Raw genomic sequence first — 21,467 nt, 5'->3', positions numbered from 1 at the left:
AGTGAGGATGTGGAGGCAGGACCTCCCTGCCAGCGTCCGGTTGCGGCGGCGGTGAAGCCGCGACCTCGCCGCGACCGTACGGCGTCGGCGGCATCGACGGGCGCGCCGCCGGGATCCCCTGGCGTGCGCGCTGCGGCGGCGCGTGTGACGCCCAGCCGACATCGGGTCGCGGCGGGGGCGGAGCCGCGACCCCGACGTGACCGCGCGGCGTCAGCGGCCGGACGGAGGGAGCTGCCGCGAGCACGCGAGGTAAGTGCCGCGGCGGCTCTCGTGACAGTGTTATACTTTGTCATGAAGGAAAAACTGAAATCTTTTTTTGTTCTTCTGGTTTTTAGGTTTATCTTTCAATAAGTGGGATCTATCCATTTGTTCAATTGGCTCTTATCTAGTAACTCTATTGGATAGTGTTTCTCTATGAATTTGTTTTTGATTTCCGTGGTGTGTTCGAGAAAATCCTCATCTCGTGAACAATTCCTTCTTATTCTCATCATCTATCTAGCCATGTTGGGTGGTGAAAACTTGTGTAGACTATAAAACCATTGGCATCTGTGGGTTTTGTGTAATTTCTGGAGTAGATTTTATTGTCTTCTGCAAATAATTCCACATCAAGGAATTCTATATTATCTTGTTGTATATTTGAAGTAAAGTTTAAATTGTATTGGTTCTTGTTAATATGCTCTATGCAGAATGTAATTTGTCCTGTGTTCCCTTCCATTTAATGAGAACAACAACGATGTACCTTTTCCATAGTACCAGGTCCACATCGAATGGGTTGTTCTGCCATATATATTCTGGTTCCCATTCTGCGACAAAAAGATTGGCATAACTCGGCGCAAACTGGTACCCATGGCTGTACCACATAACTGAAGGTAAAAATTGTGAAAAATAATTGTATTTTAAAATGAAATCAATGCACTCCAAAATAAAATCCTTTTTGTACTGTAGTAATCTCTATATGTTCCATAAGTGTTTTATTAATCGCTTTGATTCCTTGATCATGGCTTATTACCGTATAGAGGGAAGACACATCTACTGTGGCCCACAGCCAACCTTGGGACCACTCTATAGAATCTAATAAGTTAAGTACAACCCTTATTTCGCCCTACATTAACATCATTCACTACCACGCAGTCCTCACCTCCTGTTTCTCACCCCTTATCCACCCCTTGTAAGTTCCTATGGGAACAGGGCCCTCCATTCCTTCTGTGTCTGTATTTCAATTGCTGTATTGTACTTGTCTTTATCTGTAAAATTTTCATCTTGTACAGCGCTGCAGAATCTGTCAGTGCTTTATAAATAAAGTATTGGATACATATATTTGCAGTCCACATATTCAGATGTGTTACATGTCATGGATGGGATTCCGCTTATAATTGGTCTGCCAGGTGGTGTCCTGAATTTTGGGTAAAAAATAAAAGACTGGAATTCTAGTGTGTTCCTCCTTCAAATATTGAAATTCCTGTTACGTTAATATTCCCCTCCTAAAACCTTCTTGTAATTTTGTGTGTAGAAGGGTACTATACTGTTTGTTTTTTTATATGTATTTGCGTCCCCTAAGATGTTCATCGCTTCCTGTATATAGTAAGTACGGCTAAGAATCACTGTAGCTCCCCCCTTATCTGCTGGTTTTACTACAATATTGTGTTTCTTTTTGAGGTCCTTAAGTGATTGCTGTTCTGCTTTATTGAGATTGAATGATTTATGTTTGGCTCCTAATTTTTCAAAATCTTTAAGAATCAGAGTAGAAAAAACTTTGATATATTCACTTTTCTCACTAAGTGGGTAGAATTTTGATTTAGGTTTTAGTTTGGTGTATAGAAACTCTTCCTTTTCAATGATGGATTCTTCCTTTCTGATTGTGTAGGTCTGTTTTCCCAAAGAATCTTTTGACTGTTAATTTTCTCAGATACTTCTGCGATACTATGATACCATGAAAAGGTTGAACTGTTTGGGCTCCTTCGCTGGTGCAAATTTTAGCCCTCTCTGTAATAATTTTATTTTTTTTTTTTTATTTTATATCTTATGACAATACAATAACACACTTAACAATACAACAACGCAAACAGCAACATCAAAAAAAAAAAAAAAAAAAGGCAGGCTTATGGAAAAGGAGAAAAAGAGTATATTTTCTAAATTTCTCTACATTCCAACATTTAACAGCCCTAATACTTAACGTATATTTGCTGATCCTTGGTCTGCTGCCTTTCCATACAAAATTATGGAAACTTGTTTGAACAAGTTCTAGCCAACTGGAGGGAATAGACAAAGGAACCATGCGGAAAAGATACGTCCATCTGGGCAAAACATAGGATCTTAGAGTATTGATGCGACCCCACCATGACAAATCTAGATGTTTCCATTATTTCAGTAGCTTATTCGTTAATTTCAGAAGATGTAAAAAATTCATCTCCATAGTTTTGGAAATATTTCTGGGAATTTTAATACCCAGATAAGTAAATTCTCCTTTGATATTTTGTATCTGAAAATTCCTTTGTAGTTGTTCCGCCCTTCCTTTGGAGATATTAGTAAAATGTTGTCACGGCTAGAGGACCAGCAGTGCAGGAACTTGGTATCATCCACCGGTACAGGAGCAGAGCAGTATACTGGTAGCAGCAGGCAAAAGAGTAGTCGTTACACGGAGCCAAAGTCAGGAGTAGGCGAGGACAGGATAATCAAAAACAAGCCGGGTCAAACACAGGAGATAGACAGGAACGTCAAAAACAAGCCAAGGTCAGAAGCCAAAATCACAAGGTATTTAATAAGCACAGCCAACACGCACAAGGCACTATCACAGGCAATGAGCTAATGCAACAGCCAGGTTTAAATAGACATACTAATTGCATTTCCCGCCCAGCATGAAACGGAGGCTTGGAACGCACAAGGGTAGTTCCTATAAGAGGCCGCATGGTGGCGCGCGTGTACACAGAACCAGAGTCCATGCAGTCTGTGTTCAGGAAACCTGCCAGTGGCTACAGGCGTCGAGGGGTTTCAGAAGAACGGCGGTTGGGACAGACAGAAGGTAAGTACCCCGCAGTTACAAATGTGCAACTGTTTTATTCAAATTTAATTTGTAATTAGAGACCAAGCTGTAATTGTCCACCTCTTTCAAAAAAAAACTTCATAGACTCTGTCAGGGAGATAATGACATCATCTGCGTATAACGCTGTTTTTAATTCTCTCTCCTTAGTCTGAAGACCCTTAATATTTTTATTTTGTCTGATATTTATAACGAAGGGTTCTAATGCCATAATGTATAGAATAGGGGAGAGAGGACAACCTTGTCTAGTGTCGTTATGAAGATCAAACCATTCTGAACAAATGCCTGGGCCCACTACCCGAGCACTAGGAACAGAGTATAATGCCATTATTGCAGTATATATCCACTCTGTCAATCCAAAAGCTTTTAGAACTTTACTCATATATCCCCACCCGACCCTGTCAAACGCTTTCTCTGCGTCTAAAGCCAGGGTCAGGAGGGGAATATTATTCTGTTTTGCATAATCTATAGTGTCCAGTAGTCGTCTAATGTTATTTCCAGAATCTCTTCCTGGCACGAATACAATTTGATCTCTATGTATTATAGAGTATAAGACCGTTTTTAGTCTCTGCGCCAGTATGGATGAATACAGTTTTATATCAACATTAATCAAGGATATTGGTCTATAATTCTTTACATCATTCGAAGGCTTATCTTGTTTCAGAATCGGTAAGATATTGGCTTGAAGCATCTTCCTAGGGCATTGGCCTGTTTTGTGCTATCTCCTTGAAAGTTTCTAATAGATGATCTATTATATCTTGAAAAAATAATTACTGAACCCATCTGGACCCGGAGTTTTAAATTTTACAAGTGTATCTATAGCATTACTTAGCTCAATTTTCTCTAATGGCCTATTCAAGGTTTGTCTCTGGTCTTCAGATAGTTTAGGAATAGCAGTTTTGGATACATATTCTATTATTGTTTCCTCAGAGGGGGGTTTAGACAATGTATATAGCTTTTTATAATACTCCCGAAAAACCCTTGCCACTTCATCCGGCGACCTATAGACATTGTCTCCCTCTATCAACTTATCTATTCTATTATTGGCTTGCTTCCTTTTAAGTTGGTTTGTTAGTAATTTATCTGGTCTATTGTTTTTATGATAGAAACGAATTTTCATTTTTTCCATATTTTTTAAAACTATTTCTGATTCTATTTGGTTAATAGTCTTCAAAATTTTATCTATTTCCTCCATACCTTCGGTTGTCGGGTTTGTTTTATTTGCGGCGGATAAATTATAACGTAAGTCTGACCTTGATTTATTTATATTTCTGATTGGTGAACTCTTGAAAAATGAGGGTAGTCTCTTTCTTTGGGGTGAAATATCCTCCAGATGTCGTATAAGTTTGCTCTTTGAATAATATTTTTGAAGGCTTTAGCTTTTTTTTATTACATTTTTAGAAACGACCTTATCTTCTTATCTAATTCTATATCCTGTATGCAATTGAATATCAATGATTTTCGAGAGAAATCTCAAAGGCTCTGAGTTTGGTAGATAAATATTAACCAACGTAAATTTTTCTTCATTTATCCTTCCCAGATAGTGGGTTATTATTCCCATATCAATTAAATCTAATTATATGTATTTAAAATATATATTAATGTATATTCAAATATATTATAAATTATATATATGTAGTAAAAAAGTGTAAAATTTTATAGTGTGGTGTATAGTTGGTAAGTGTTCAAATATTATTCTAATTTCCTAGTGAATAATAATAAGCAAATTGTAACTAACATAGCATAATAACTACAGTGGAAAAGGTTAAGTGAGTGTGTAATAATTAATGTAATAAAAAAAAAAAAAAAAAAAAGAAAAACAGCAGTGTAATGTGTAAGTTAACTAAATTCCTAGAAGTTGTCTAAACTTAGGCAACTGTATAAGTATTACTTGTATCCTTCAAGTGCATTCTAAGTGTTAGTGTGAAAGTGTAATGAATTAATAAAAAAAAATAAAAAAATTTTTTTTAGATTTAGATGTGTTTAATTGATATAGGGATTATCATAGGAAACAGACACGGTAAAGCTAAAACCAGAAAAAAAACCCAAAATATTCGAGGGCACAGCTCCCCTCCATATATACAGGAAGCGTTACTTATTATTTTTTCCCTTTTCCTTTTCCATTGGTTGCCCATCGAACCACTTAAGTCATAAAAGTTTATCTGCTTGGAAGTAGGGCTGCAACTAACGATTATTTTAATAATCGATTAGTTGGCCGATTATTTTTTCGATTAATCGGATAAAAAAATTCAATTTTTTTTTCAATTTAAAATAATGTAATAAAAAACGTACAATTTACACTTTCATCTCTTTATTGCAATGACCTCTCTCTATTCACCTTCTTATTTTACTGACATAATAATAAAAGCTACAAGAACCCAAACACAGTGTTTCTCAAACTAGGTTTTAATACAAAGTTATTAGTAAATATTAATTCATATGTTAACTATTTTTCATATTTAATAAAAACTATGAGAAAAAAGCCTTGTTTAAATTTTTTTTTATTTACCAAACTGCCCCCGGTTATGCACATCTGACCCCCAGCTTGCCACTCTGCCCCCATATATGCCTTATACCTCTTATATGCCAGTGATATGCCACTGAGCCCCCTGATATACCTTTTACCCCAGATATGTTTTATGCCCCCCTGATATGCCTTATACCCCCTATATGCCCTGAAATTCATAATACCCCCCATACACCACTATAACTCTCCCATACACCACTCTGGCTCCTCCCCCTCCCATACACCACTCTGGCTCCTCCCCCCTCCCATACATCACTTTGCCTCCTCCCCCTCCCATATACCACTTTGCCTCCCCCTCCCATACTCCACTCTGGCTCCTCCCCCTCCCATACACCACTCTGGCTCCTCCCCCCTCCCATATACCACTTTGCCTCCTCCCCCTCCCATATACCACTTTGCCTCCTCCCCCTCCCATACTCCACTCTGCCTCCTCCCCCCTCCCATACTCCACTCTGCCTCCTCCCCCCTCTCATACTCCACTCTGCCTCCTCCCCCCTCCCATACTCCACTCTGCCTCCTCCCCCCTCCCATACTCCACTCTGCCTCCTGTCAGCAACGGAGGTTCACAAGACACCAGGGAGCCGGGTAGAGAGGCAGAGTGCCGTATGGGAGGGGGAGGAGCCAGAGTGGTGTATGGGAGGGTGGCTCCCATACACCCCTCTGACTCCTCCCCCCTCCCATACACCGCTCCGTTACTGACAGGAACTTTCACTGCAGCTTCATACGCTGAGGCTGCAGTGAAAGTTCCTGTCAGTAACGGAGCCGGGTAGAGAGGCAGAGTGATGTATGGGAGGGGGGAGGAGTCAGAGGGGTGTATGGGAAGGGGAGAGAGACGGAAGTGAGAGACCGGCCGACAGTGAGGGGAATCCAGGTCCCCTGCAGCGTTGCGGGGGATCTGGATTCTAGTGTTATAATCCGATCTCTGTTTGAGGTCGGATTATAATTTTTATAATCGATAAAAATCGATTCGATTAATCGATAATGAAAATCGTTGACAACGATTTTCATTATCGATTATTATCGATTTTATCGATTAGTTGTTTCAGCCCTACTTGGAAGTTCTTGTTCCATTCCCGTAGAGCTTCCGTTGTAGTAAAGTTATAAGTCTTATTGCTCCAATATACACGTAAAGACCTTGGGAAGCCCCAAGAATACAGGAAAATGTTATTTTCCTGTAAAAATGTTAAATCGCTAACAAAGGATTTCCTCCAAAGCCGAGTTGAATATGATAAGTCTGCGAAAACTTGGATCTGTGTGAATCTAGTTTCTTTCATAGATTTATCCCGTATAGCACGCATCACTTGTTCTTTAAATTTGAAAGAAGTAAAATTAACTAGCGCATCCCTGGGAAGGGTCTCCATAATACCTTTTGGTTTAGGTATACGGTGATATCTTTCCATTTGTACACATGATACATCCGTGCTTAAATTGAGGTCTTTAATCATTTCTAATAAGAATTCCTTACGTTTATCTTGCGTATATAGTTCGGGTACCTACGGTATTTTTTGTGGAGAGTTGTCGTTCTTCTAATTGGAGCATTTGTTTTTCCATAGTCTTCATACTAGTTGTTAATTCGGCATCAGCCTTTATATCCTTTGTACTATTGTGGATCTCTGTTTTTATGCCTTTCATCAGATATTCCATTGCTTTTTTGAGAAAGGACTCGGTCACCATATCTCCGTCTTCTTGTACCCCCATCTCTATCGGTTTTATTTCATTGTAATCAAATTCGCAACCTGAGAGATTTACAATCCCTGATTGTCCCATTTGCCCTTCTGTCCCCTAGGTCTTTTTGTTTTTTTCTTTTCCCCCCCTGGACTGTGATATAGGGGCACAAACCTGTTTCTGAGTTCCAAGGTGTCTGTCTGGGGGGGGGTGTCTCCTTTCTGTTTGGGCCACCCTTTCGGGATGGCCACCTGTCTAAAAAAACCTCCTTATCCATGTCATCATTCTGGATAGGGGGAGGAAGAAGGTTATACGGGGGAGGATGCTGTTCAGAAGTAGAAGAATGTGTGTCCTTATTTTGTGTATTCGTATATCTATATTTACTGTGCTCTCCTATTCTATCCTATTTTTAAAACTATTGGTCCCATAGGGCCTATAGTTATGATAACGTGACATTCTGGTGTCATGTGTTTTATCTGTGTGCCTTGGGATGTGATTTTTATCCCTGAATTTTTTTTCTTTTTGTTCCTCTATTTTATTTATTCTTCCTGTGATCAATTTTATCTTTGAATTCTGTCTGGGGGATTTCTTTTTCAGTGGTGTTTAGTTGGCCTTGTTGTTGTTTCACAATTAATTTCATAAGGTTAAAAGAGCATTGTGTTGTTCCAATCCTGCATAAATGTAGGGTCATCAGACCCAAACGCCCGGGTCTTTTGTATTGCTCTATAAATGTTATTTCTCACCATCTCCTTATCTGACCCCTTAATGACAATTGACGGTCCGAGAACGTCACCCGAAATGAACGGTTAACGACAATTGACGTGCCAGGACCGTCATGACCTTAAACGACCTCGTGGCATTCAGCAACGCCACGATCGGCACTAGGGGCCATCTCTGGCCCCTCCCTGGGGTGTCAACATTGTATGGCGGCGGACGCCTGTTTTAAAAGCGTTTAGGAGGCGATCAACGATCACCTCCTAAACTTAAATGGTGTCGCTGGAATGCCTCGATCAGGAGGCATTCAGCGACACCAAACACTTACCCCAGGATGGACTGTGGCCGCCGCTGCAAGTGATCGGCAAGATGGCGTCCGCCCGGGAAAAAAAAAAATAAAGATGAAAAAGTTCGCTAGATGGTCTCCAGACCCTCTAGAGAACTCTGGCTCCACTTGCAGGTTGAATACAGGTACTGCATTCAACCATGCAAGTCAATAGAGCCCAGCTTTCTAATCACAGTGTGATTAGTAAAAATAAATAAACAAATAAAATTAATAATAATTAGAAAAAAATAGTTAAAAAAACAGTAAAATGTAAAAATAATTTCCCACTGATGTCAGGGGAACCTTCAAGATGAAAAAAATGTAAAAAAAAAATGTAAAAAAGGCAAAAAAATATTATATATATATATATATAAAAAAAATATATTTTTGTGAGCAACTCCTAAAATTAGCACATTAGCTTAAAACAATTCTCGCATGGAAAGAGTTAAAATACTGGCATATTAAATGCCCATGGGGTGTCTTTTAAAAAATGTATGATCTGATGGGGTAAATTGAATTGGCCGGGTTCAACAATGTCCCAATTAACACCGGGGGAAGGATGGCCACACATCTAATTTCCAGTTAGAAAAATGCACACGTCCCAAATGTGGCCTTTTAGTTCCCCCCAAAAATGACAAACCCATGCATGTGGGGTATCACTGTAGTCAGGAGATGTTGCTGAACACATATTGGGGTGTTGTGTGATAGCGGCATATACCAGGAGCTGTAAATTCATACATACAAGTAGGTGTGTGGAGAAAAAATACACACAAAAAAATACCACTGCAAACTTTGAAAAAATGCTGGTGGCAAAATGTGTGTATGCAAAGAGTTAAAATACCAGCATTTAAAATACCCTGGGGTGTCTAGTTTTCAAAAATATATGGTTTTATTGGGCACACTGAAATGGCCCAACTCAAAGATGTACCAAATAGGGCATGGGCAGTGGATCCCCAAATGCCAAAGTTCAACGTTGAAAAATGCGCATACCCCAAATGTGGCCCTTTTTCCCCCAAAACAGCCAGGCAAAATCATTCATGTGAGGTATCGCTGTACTCAGGAGATGTTGCTGAACACATATTGCGGTGTTGTATGACAGTGACATATACCAGAACCTGTTTATTCATACCTGAAGTAAAATGTGTGTGAAGAAACAAATGCAAAAAAATGACTACCACAAAGTTTGACAAAGACTGGTGGTAGATATGGTGCATGGAAAGAGTTAAAATACTAGCATTTGAAATACCCTGGGGTGTCTAGTTTTCAAAAATATATGATTTGATGGGATAAATTGCATTGGCCAGCTTCAAAGATACCCGAAAGGGCACATGGGGGGAAGAATTACCAGATTTGGAAAAAATGGCTTTGAAATAGCAAAACGCTACCTGTACTTATTGCCCCATAACGTGTAGAAGAAAGCCAAAAAACATAAAAACTCAGGACAAATAGTAGAATCTATTTAGCAGGTTTTTTCATTACCTTTTATAGATGAGTAAAAGATTTTTCCACTAAAAGTTAGAAAAAGTCATTTTTTTCTAAATTTTTCACCATATTTTATACTTTTTTTCATAGTAAATAATATGATACAATCAAAACAATGTCATCTAAAGAAAGCCCTTCTTGTCCTGAAAAAAACAATATATAACTTGTGTGGGTTCAGTAAACGGGAAAGAAGAAAATTACAGCTAAACACGAGCAGCGCAGAAATGTTTAAACGGCCATTGTCACGAAGGGTACAAAAAGTAAAATCAGCCTTTGTCACGAAGGGGTTAATGAACATACCCGAGGTGGGTTCGTAGTTCAAAGGTTCTTTTGAAAAAATGTTGTTCAACCTTTTGACTCTTTCATTTCGCCATAATGAAAAATATTCTGCCCCATGTGCCCCGGCGTTTGGGTCTGATGACCCTACGTTTATGCAGGATTGGAAGAACACATTGGATGAATGCTCTCTCAACCTTATGAAATTCATTGTGAAAGAACTGACATGTAACACATCTGAATATTGGACTGCTTCTTACAAAAATGTGTATCTAAGATCCCTGCATACGTCAAAGACACCACACATCTACTTAACTTATTAGATTCTATAGAGTGGTCTCAAGGTTGGCTGTGGGCCACAGTATATGTGTCTTCCCTCTATACGGTAATAAGACATGATCAAGGAATCAAAGCGATTAATAAAACACTTATGGAACATATAGAGATTACTACAGTACAAAAAGGATTTTATGCTGGAGTGCATTGATTTCATTTTAAAATACAATTATTTTTCATTCAAACACAATTTTTACCTTCAGTTATGGGGTACAGCCATGGGTACCAGGTTTGCGACGAGTTATATCAATCTTTTTGTCACAGAATGGGAAACAGAATATATATGGCAGAACAACCCATTCGACGCGGACCTGTTACTATGGAAAAGGTACATCGATGATGTTCTCATTATATGGAAGGGAACACAGGACAAATTACATTAATTCATAGAGTATATTAACAAGAACCAATACAATTTAAATTTTACTTCAAATATACAACAAGATAATATAGAATTCCTTGATGTGGAATTATTTACAGAAGACAATAAAATCTACTCCAGAAATTACACAAAACCCACAGATGCCAATGGTTTTATAGACTACACAAGTTGTCATCATCCAACATGGTTAGACAACATTCCAATGGGGCAGATGATGAGAATAATAAGGAATTTGTTCACAAGATGAGGATTTTCTCAAACACACCACGGAAATCAAAAACAAATTCAAAGAGAAACGCTATCCAGTAGAGTTACTAGATATGAGCCAACTAAAAGTTGAACAAATGGATAGATCCCACTTATTGAAAGATAAACCTAAAAACCAGAAGAACAATAAAGATTTGTTTTCCTTCATGACAAAGTATAACACCAAGGCCCACCATATTCAAAAGATACTACAGAAACATTGGCACGAATGTGACGAAATATTAGGCCCCCTGATACCCGAAAAACCTCAAATCATATATAAAAAAAACAGACAACTTGAAATTTTTTTTCCCCCTAGTGTCCTCCCAACAAAGAACATAGAAAAAACCCTAACACCTTCCTGGGGAAGAAACCTATAGGCTTCTTCCCATGTGGAAGATGTAAAATGTGCACCTATTTACCCAGGAAAGCTAGTAGCTTCATCAACAACAAACCAGGGACCATGCAAAAATTCATTTCTTGCACCAATAAATTTCTAATATATTTACTACAGTGTCCGTGTGGTGCACAATATGTAGGAAGAACCATTAGACCACTTAAAGAAAGGATTCCGGAACACCTTGGAAATATTAGGAATTCAAGTATCAAACACAGTGTCCCACAACACTAATTCATGTCCCATGTTTTCAATAGATAAATTTATCATTGTGGTAATAGATGTTGTACACCCAAGTTGGAGAGAAGAAAATAGTGCAGAAAATATCTCAAGAAACTCAATGGATCTTCAAATTAGGAGCGTACAAAAAATGAGGTCTGAATACAGATCTGGATATTTTGGCTTTTACTTAAGGCACGCGAGTAGTGTATCTGGTAGATTTACCCCCCTCCCCTGTAAATTTTTAAAAAAATATAGACACGTTTAATAACACAGACACTCTTTCCACCAAGTAGAATTTTATATATTTTTATTGTGCATCAGTCATATACTTTTTGACCCCATATACCTATATAGGATGACATCTCATCTCTTTGTAAGGTTTTTTCACCTTTCTTTTTTTGGGGGTGTGTATGGGTTCTTATGTACTGTAGGGATTCTCTACGATATTCAACACAACTTATATATACTCCTCGTATACCGAACATATAGTGTATAATCCTTCTTCTTAATGTAAGTAACCATGGCTGATTCCTCCGCAAATACATTTTCACTACCTATATTTGTAGCGGAATGGAACAATAATATCCGATGTGATGCGTCCATCAAGGAATGCCTCCGTAGTAAAGGACGTCCCTACAGAGGAGAGGAAAAAAGAGGCGTTACCTGTAAAGAGAAACAGCGTCTCCAAGGGGACACAAGTATACAACGTACGTTGCGTCTGCATAATGCATGTCTCCATACGTCAGGACGCCACCTAACGCATAAGGAATTACGTCACAACATTATCCAACGCACACGGGATCACGCACAAGAAGGAAGGAAGATTAATACACGCATAAAAAAAGTGGAAGAAACGGACAAGGACTTTTTACCTCCTGAGGAAGCCACTAGAGGCGAAACGCGTCAAGGAGAGACTTTCCAATATTTTATATAGTTTTTTTTGTATTTATACTAATTTTTATTATCTTAAAGGGTTAGTCCCATAATAAATTTAAATCTAAAGATACTTACTGTTATAGTATTCTTATTTGGGGGCATATTCCACGTTTTCTGCTGAAAGGAGATCCTCTGCTGCATCACAATCCTTGGAAGATCACCCTCTGGACAAAATACAGCGTTGAGTGAATATATCCTGGGCAACGTGGGACTCTTCAACCCCCCCCCCCGAGCATATTATGCACAAAATTTGATGTGTATTGGATCCTGTGAGTGCAATCATTTACTATCTATTTTATAAGGTTTATCAACAGTATCACACTATTAGTTGTGTCTTTTGTTCTTCAGCTATGTATTACCCTAACATGAAAAGAAATTGAGAAGCACACGAAAACTTTCAGCACTATTGTGAGTGCAACTTACATCACATTATCAACATATTATTTTTTGTGAACATTCTGCACTATTGTTTTTTTACCTTTTTTTTTCAAAATCAAATGTTTATTTGGTTTTAATTTTGTAGTGGGCGGTAGAGAGGGTACAGAAGAGAAGAAGGGAAGGGGGGAGTATCACGTTCAGTAAAGCTCATTTATCAATAATTGAAAAGCAATATCAAAGGGTTTTAGCATACAATAACCATACACATGATGATGTAGAGCAGGCATGTCCAAACTTTTTTCGAAGAGTGCCAGATTTGATGAAGTGAACATGTGCGAGGGCCGACCATTTTGCCTGACAATTTTTGAACCATTAAAATGAAATGCAAATTAACTATTTTATGCAAAGTTTATTGTAAACGGCATACTTTTCATTTTGTGACTTGGACGACAAATCTAAACAGGTGTTAAATCACTCTGCCTTTAATATCAAAAAAACAGGAGGCTGAAATATGTCAGGAACATTGTAAAGTACATTACACAAAGTAATAAAGGTTGTCTGTCAACTTTTAAGTTAAAAACGTGAACTGCAGCACATAGACTAGGTCTGGTTGAAAGGCCTTGGTTTTGACGCGCAAAACGTCACGCAGGTGAGAGTCACTTAGTCTTGTGCTCACGCGGTTCTTGTTAAAGTTCATAACAGAGAATGTCTTCTCACACAAATATGTTGAGCCATACAAGCTCAGCATTTTCTTAGCCAATGTTCGAATCTCTTGAAACTGGCTCTTATCCAGTTGGCGGTAAAAGTTCACAAGAGAGAGCTGTTGGTGACAACTGCGTAACTCGCTGTCACAATGCATCTCAATGAGCTCAAGCTGCAGCTGATCTGGAGCATCGTCGGGGTCAACAGAGAATGGAGAGGAGAAAAGGATGATCTCCTTTTCAATAGCTGCAAAATCTTGAAAGCGGCGTTTAAACTCCCCAGCCAGAGATGTGATGTCTGCTGCATACCTGCTCATTTGCGCACTGATATCATCCTGTGGAAAACTGTTAATTATTTCCTGCAACGCTGAAAAATGAATGGTATTGGGCTGTGTTTGTGACAAATGCCTTAGGAAAAGTTGCAGCTTTGTTCCAAAGGCTTTGAGGTGTGAATAAAGCTGGTGAACCGCTGCATCTTTGCCCTGAAGACTCGTGTTCAGTACATTCAGATGCTTTGTTATGTTGACTAGAAACCCCAAATCAGCCAGCCAAATAGGATCAGATAGTTCTCGCATTGGTTGTCCCTTTGTTTCCAAGAATTCTCCAATTCCCTTTCTGAGAGAGTAGAAACGCTGCAGTGCAGACCCCCGACTGAGCCATTTTACATCGTTATGATATAAAACATCTTCGTATTGAGCCTGGATATCAAGTAGAAACTGTTTAAACTGGCAGTGGCACAGGGCTTTAGAGCGAATAAAATGAATGGTCTTTAGCACGGGTTTCATAACATGATCATATTTGAGATGTTTAGCACAGAGAACTTGTTGATGAATGATGCAATGAAGTTTAATAGCTTTGCCTCCTTCTTCGATCACCTTGTTACAGATTAGGGTTGATAATCCACTTTGTTCACCAGCCATGGCAGGTGCCCCATCAGTAGTAATCCCAGTAATTTTGTTCGAAGGCAGTTTCATGTCATCTATGGCAGAACTAACAGAAACAAATAAATATTTTCCTCTTGTTTGGTCCTTAAGGCTCTGGAGGTCAAGTAGCTCTTCAGTCACATTCATTTCATCGTCCACCCCTCTCAGAAAAATCAGCAACTGAGCTGTGTCAGAGAGGTCCGTGCTTTCATCACAGGCTATTGAAAAGAAGTCAAAATCAACTCTTTTGACATTAACTGCCTCTTAATATCTGATGAAATTTCTTCAATTCTCCGTGCTACAGTGTTACGAGCCAGGCAAATGTTGGAAAACTCTTGCTTCTTCTTGGGACAGATATTCTGCACCATTTTCATAACGCATTCTTTGATAAAGTCGCCCTCAGCAAATGATTTGCAATTTTTAGCAATTAACGTTGCCACCTCATAGCTAGCCCTTGTGGCATTTGACTCACGGGCTCTTGTAAAAAATCGCTGTTGTGACATTAAAACAGCTTCAAGTTGCTTCAACTTTTCACCACGGTCGCAGCCTGTTAGCTTGTCGTATGTGCTATGTCTCGACTGGTAGTGTCTCTTGACATTAAATTCCTTATAAACAGCCACAGTCTCTTGGCATATCAGACAAACACAGTGATTCCGTATTTCAGTGAAAAAATATTCCACTTTCCACCTGTCCTGGAAGCGGCGTCCCTCACGGTCAACTTTTTGTTTATTTGTAGTTGCCATTATAAAAATTGGCCAGAAGGGGAGAAGTTATGTAGAGAGTACAAGGAGCAGAGAGTGGAACAGCAAAGATAGGATACTGCTTTATACCATAACACAGGCAGACAATAGCAAGCTGTGCAATAGTAACACATCAGTTGGTCGCCCTTGTGGCTGTGTGTGCCGGCGCAGGGAGAAGGAAAGCCCAAATCTCGGAAAATCCGAGATCACAAGATTTGGGCTTTCCTTCTCCCTGCGCCGGCACACACAGCCACAAGGGCGACCATCTGATGAAGAAATTGTAGGGGAGGGTTAGATTTCAACCCTCGTCTACAGTAACTTTAAACAGGGTTCATGTTTGACTGTAGACGAGGGTTGAAATCTTACCCTCCCCTACACAATTTCTTCATCAGATGCCCTTGTGGCTGTGTGTGCCGGTGCAGGGAGAAGGAAAGCCCAAATCTCGCGATCTCGGACGTTGCAAGATTTGGGCTTTCCTTCTCCCTGCGCTGGCTGATGACACGCAGTCCTGCGACGAGAGATCCCAGGAGTTCTGACTGGCGCTCGGGGACTCACTGGGGGGCCGTAACTTCTATATTTGGGCAACTTAGCTGTGGGGCCGTATCAATCCAATTGTGGCCCGCGGGCCGGACTTTGGACATGCCTGATGTAGAGTATACAGACGTAACACAGCATAGTTTAGCATACATCGGTGAACATCAATCGTAAATAAAGCAAAGCAGAGAATCAAGTATCCCCCAACGAACCCAGGTGATGAAGGACCAAGGCATTTATGAAGTGTGTCTACCCACGAATAAGAGCCGATAAAACCAGGTAGCTGTATATGTTTCCCTGAGCTTTTATCAAGGTAGCGGAGAGATCCTCAATTATTTGTATTTCCTCTACTTTAGACATCCAAGCCTGCAACGTAGGAGGGTTTACATACCTCCAACATAAAAGTATATTATTTCTTGCAGTGTCAAGTGTCTAAGAACAGATTTCTTATACTGTGAAACAGTACAATGTGTCTACTCTGTATTTCTGATCTATTTTACATTATTTGCTTGCGTTTTGGGTCACAAGAACATTTGTGACCCCAAACATTTGAATGGTAATGTAGATAAATATGGTTTAAAAAGAAAGCCCCAGAAATGTTGCAGAAATGTTGAAAATGCTGTTGTCCACATGTGTAAAATTGCCTTTGTCCTGAAGGGGTTAAAATCAAATTGTTAGCAATTGAAGACCATTTTATGTCTTGCAATTGGTGTTAAAAAGTATTAAGGATTTTAGATAAAAGGGACAATGCTAAATAAAGTAAAGGCATTTATGTATTTGGTGTGTCTTAAGTTCTAGTAGACCATTTTGTCTCTTTTGGAGCATTTCATATTGTATTATTACAGAACAGTTACTACTTAACTTTTATTCAATATCAGATTCTGTGCATATTTCCATTTAAGAAATCTCTGGAAATGTTGAAGACCTTTCTCTTGTGGACTGGACTCAGCAGTGGTTGGCAAATGGAACCCTTTTCTTCCATGTTTTCCTGCATAATGTAGACCACACCTCCACAAGTATCCCCCCAACCATACAAGACCCTTTGCAAGAAATAGATGAGCAGTATCATGTCCTTAGTGTCTCCATCATGGTAAGTTAAGTAGAACTTTTTACAGTATAAAGCATGTTTTGTACATAATGGGTTGAAATCAAAATTATTTTAACAAATTGATAAGCGTTTTTTTGTTATAGAAGTTTTAAACCCAACATGAAAAAATGGCAAATTTCTTAGCTGTTTTAGACGTGTATGGTATTCTCTTGTCTTTGGTTTCATTTTTTTGTAGTGATGTCCGGATCATGATCGAATCATTCTTTTGATCCGATTCTTTTCAGTGATCTGGATGAATTGGTTCAGTAGACTGAACGATTCATTTGTAACAGTTCTGTCGGTGAATCATGCAGTTGTAACCTGATCCTGGAGTGAGTCATCTGCACAGCACACAGACTCTGGCATCAGGTTACATTAATTCACAGAGGAACAATGACTCATAGATTCAGAGAGTCATTCAGAGATTCAAATCTTTCAGAGAATGATTAAGAGAATCGTTCAGAGAATGATTCAGAGAATCTCACTGACATCATACTTTTATAAATAAATACAAGATTAATCTTGACTGCCCCAGGATTTAGATTCCCCATAGTTTGCCCCCTTTACCTCTAACTGCATCTTAAGTTAACTTTATTAAATTCATTAAATTAACCCTCAGTCCTCAGTATTAAATGAACCCTAAAGACCCCATAAACCATAACTGCCCCTAAATTAACCCTAAAGACCCCATCAACCATAACTGCCCCTAAGTTAACCCTAAAGACCCAATTAACTGTACTTTTATAGTGTTTTGATGACTTTGACCCGGCTTTGCTCAAGACCTTGTATTTGGTTCCTGATTCAGTTCTACGCTCCTGATTTTGGATTTTCTGGCCAGGCTTGTCTGATTCTGATTCTTGCTCCATGACTTGGTTCCTGACGTATCTATGTGTCTGCCCCCAACTGGTTTCTGATTCCTCTGTGCTGCTATTTTAGATGTCCAGTCAAAAAACAACATAAAGAGTTCAAGATGAAAATATACCACAGCTGTGAACCCAACTATAGTATTATAGCATTTAAAGAAGTAGTTTTTCTCCACTTGGGTGAGGTCTGCTTCCTGTTTACATTGAAGAAACTTTTTTTTTTTTTGTAGGGTGGGCTGATTGCAATGCTTCTGCTATTGCTTGTTTTTTCTGTTGCCCTGTATGCTCAGCGTCACTGTTACAAGCGGCGGGGGATTCCACAGAAGAGTGCTAGTACAGAGGCAACTCATGAAATCCACTACATTCCTTCTGTGCTACTGGGAAATCATTCACACGACTTTCGAGGTTCAAGATTGCAACCACACAATGCGGTTTTGGGAATGTCCTTACAAGAGACACCTATTTTGGATGACTGTGACTGTGAACATGAGAATTCACCTTACTGTCCTGAATTAGGGGCCCGTGCAGCAGAGTATAGGAGTCATATGGGTCAAGCAAATAAGGAAGAGATGGAGGAACAGAAACGTGGTGAGTACAGTTAATTTCTTTTATCTAATTCCATTATGTGAACAAAACAAAATAATGAATAATGAATTTTCCATTCAAGTATTATCATTATTTTATGTATCATTATTATTATTTATTTATATTACACCATCACAGGATATTACGAGTAGTACAAAACAACTATTTTGGTTTACAAAAACAAAAAGATCAAATCTTAACACATCATAATTCATAAAAGTCATGTCCCCCAACCACCATATTCAAACCTCCCACAATCATTATAATATTCCTCCTCACCATAATTTCCAAGCAACATTATCAACCCATATTGCCTCCATATCACACCCTCTATTTCTGTACCCTGTACCTTCCCTAAGCATGCTTGATTCATATTTTTATATGTGTATTAATCCCTTTCCTCCTACTTCCGCTCTTGCTAAAGTTACTAGTGACCTAGTAGTTGAGTACTTACTAGTGAGTAGTTGCTAGTAAAGTTGCTAAATCCAAGGGCCGCTACTCTATGCTTATCCTACTTGACCTTTCTGCTGCTTTTGACACTGTTAACTGTCTTATTTCACTAAATTAATATAATTAATAATCAACATCACAGGTATTTATTATTAGGTAACTGTTATGCAAGCCCAGGCAATACAGGATAATCGACCCTCTATGCAGGAGCGGTGGCGTACTCGCAGGTGGACAGCAATATTGGAGGCAGTAGGACAAATCAGGGCCAGAGGCATGAGAACTAAACAAGCCGAGGTCGGGGCAGGCAACATAGGAGCGATATCAGGAAACAATAGCCGAGGTCTGGTACACAGAAATCAGGCAGCAAAGTTACAGGAACAAAAACACAGAACACACACCCAGAGCACAGTAATTGTGACTCATTGCACGGGCACTATAGAACAGGGCAAGGGGGTTTAAATAAGGCTAGAGGCGAGGAAAACAGGAAACTGGGCCAATGGACGCGCGATGACGTCATCGCGACCGACGCCAGCGAATGGCGTTGTCGCGATGGCAACAGCGCCAACAAAACAACAAGCTCTGCCTGTGTGACCTCCGCGAGCGATGCGGAGGCGCCACACAGGCACAAGCGGTAATGGTTCGTTGGTAACCACCCGATCGCCGCAGACACGCCGAGCGCACAACAGTGCACAGAGGGGACGCGTGAGTGGCACCTTGAGGGAGCCGCCCACCAGTGACTGGATGACGTGGGAGCCTGGCAGAGAAGGTAGGCATAACAGTAACAACACAAATACACCCCTCCCCCAAAGAACAACAACCCACTTATCTCTCTCTCTCTCTCTCTCTCTATATATATATATATATATCCCTGAATGGCTACAGGACTTCCACCACCTGCCTAAACGGCCGATCCGGCTTGCCATATTAAATTTAAAAAAAATTCAGGGATGTGTAATAGAATGCACTTCCACTTTGGACCTACCTTGAATAACTGCCACTACATCCTACTACTGATCTTACCACTAAGACCTATGCCACAGACTTTTGTAAAGATCAGGCGTTGGACACTTTCATGATCGTCTCCGTGTCACCTATGCACAAACAGCATTGCGATCTATCGGACAAGGAAGGATAGTGGAGGACTATATTGCAGAATTCCGTGTTCTGGCAGTTGAAAGTACATGGAATGAACCTACACTCCAAGACCAATTCCTACTTGGATTTTCTGAATTTCTTAAAGATGAATTGGCACATGTGGGTAACCAGAAAAATCAGAAGGTTTGAGCGAACAGCCACACCTACACCCTGTCATCTTATGGGCCCTTCAAAATCTGCAGTGATCCTGTCTTCTGTGCATCAAACAGAGGAACATATGCAAATAGGGTTTACTTGCGGTGTCTATATGTCTATGCAGTGGAATGTCTATGTGCTTGAACCAAAACTCCCCATATCAAGCCTGCAGGGGCCTCTGAATTGAGATAAGCCTGGAAATCACAGATATACTGTGAGTGCAACTATTGACACTTAAATACATCACTATTTTTATTGCTGCACTATTATTTTAGTTTTTTGGCTTAAAAAAGTACGCTGCAGGGGCACACATTACCATATATGATAACACCGGTGGGCTAGAAGTACCTGGGTACTTTGAGGAGAGAGGTAACATGGAGATGGAGAAACTGTGGATGGCTTCCTGTGATGCCCACATCCCTGCCACTGTATCGAGATTTGCAGCAAGGAAGTGTCTGGCGTTTCCGGTGTACTCTTTCCACAATTACCTTATCTTGGGGGGGCTGGAGCCCTAATGCTTTCGGTAGCCAGTCACTGACAATGCCAGGAAAGAGGAGGCCCTCTCAGATTCTGGAAGCCCAATCAGCCTGATATTGTTGCGTTGGCTGCGGTTTTCCAAATCCTGAAGACGGTCTTGTAACTGAAGAATAGTAGCTGCTTAAGCTTGAATTGCTGTTGTTAAGGTAGTGTGTTTGTCCTCGAGATCTGAGACCCATGATTCCAGCTCCCCGATCCTATGACTATGTGAGGTAAGTTCAGCCAGCGTATTGTCTGTGGAGATCGTTAGTTTGTCAAGTTTTGTGTCCAAGAGCGGATAAATAATATTGACTATGTCTTGTACCGTAAGCGGAGCTATTGGCGCTTCATCCTCCAGATTTAGTGGTTCCATGCAGTTTTTTTTCTCAAGTTTTCCCCTGCCTGGTAGAGGATTTTAGCAGGGTATCCATGTATTTCTCCATGGGATCTAGAAGGGACAGGTCACCCCCCTTGGAAACATGGAAAAAAAAAAGAGGGGGAGGTTAATGAGAGAAGAATAGGCCACCAAGGAGGGCAGCTAAAGGGTGTAGGGCTGTACCTCTAATCCGTTACTGGCACGTACAATTAAAGAGTTTCATTGAGATAACAGAGATGAAAGTGGCGGTTGTACAAGTATAGCGCAGATACAGGCTCAGTAAAACAGATACCAGAAGCAGAAATATAAAACATTAACAATCCTCAAAAGTAGCTCTCCACACTTTTTTTTTATATAGCGAAAAGACAATCTCAAATGGCGACCTTCATGCACATCAGCCCAGAAGTTCAAGCCAGGAGAGGTCCAAAAGCATCCATATGCAAACTGTCCCCCGCTGACCCCCACCCTATATGCCACTC

The 21,467-nt window shown here is 39.9% G+C and overlaps 1 protein-coding gene across 1 annotated transcript in view; it reads left to right on the top strand.

Moving 5' to 3' along the window:
* Nucleotides 1-21,467, top strand: part of LOC149287625 (astrotactin-2-like) — a 782,689-nt gene that overhangs the window by 33,860 nt on the left and 727,362 nt on the right. Inside the window, exons 2-3 of the mRNA XM_089492656.1 lie at nt 16,724-16,911; nt 18,002-18,359. Coding sequence (XP_089348782.1) covers nt 16,724-16,911; nt 18,002-18,359 — 546 coding nt within the window. The remainder of the gene's footprint in view (nt 1-16,723; nt 16,912-18,001; nt 18,360-21,467) is intronic.

Source organism: Sceloporus occidentalis, unplaced genomic scaffold, assembly GCF_023333645.1.
Source record: "Sceloporus occidentalis isolate IW3139 unplaced genomic scaffold, rSceOcc1.0.p SCAF_58, whole genome shotgun sequence".
Classification (NCBI taxonomy): Eukaryota; Metazoa; Chordata; class Lepidosauria; order Squamata; family Phrynosomatidae; genus Sceloporus; species Sceloporus occidentalis.
This window is presented reverse-complemented; position numbering and strand designations above follow the sequence as displayed.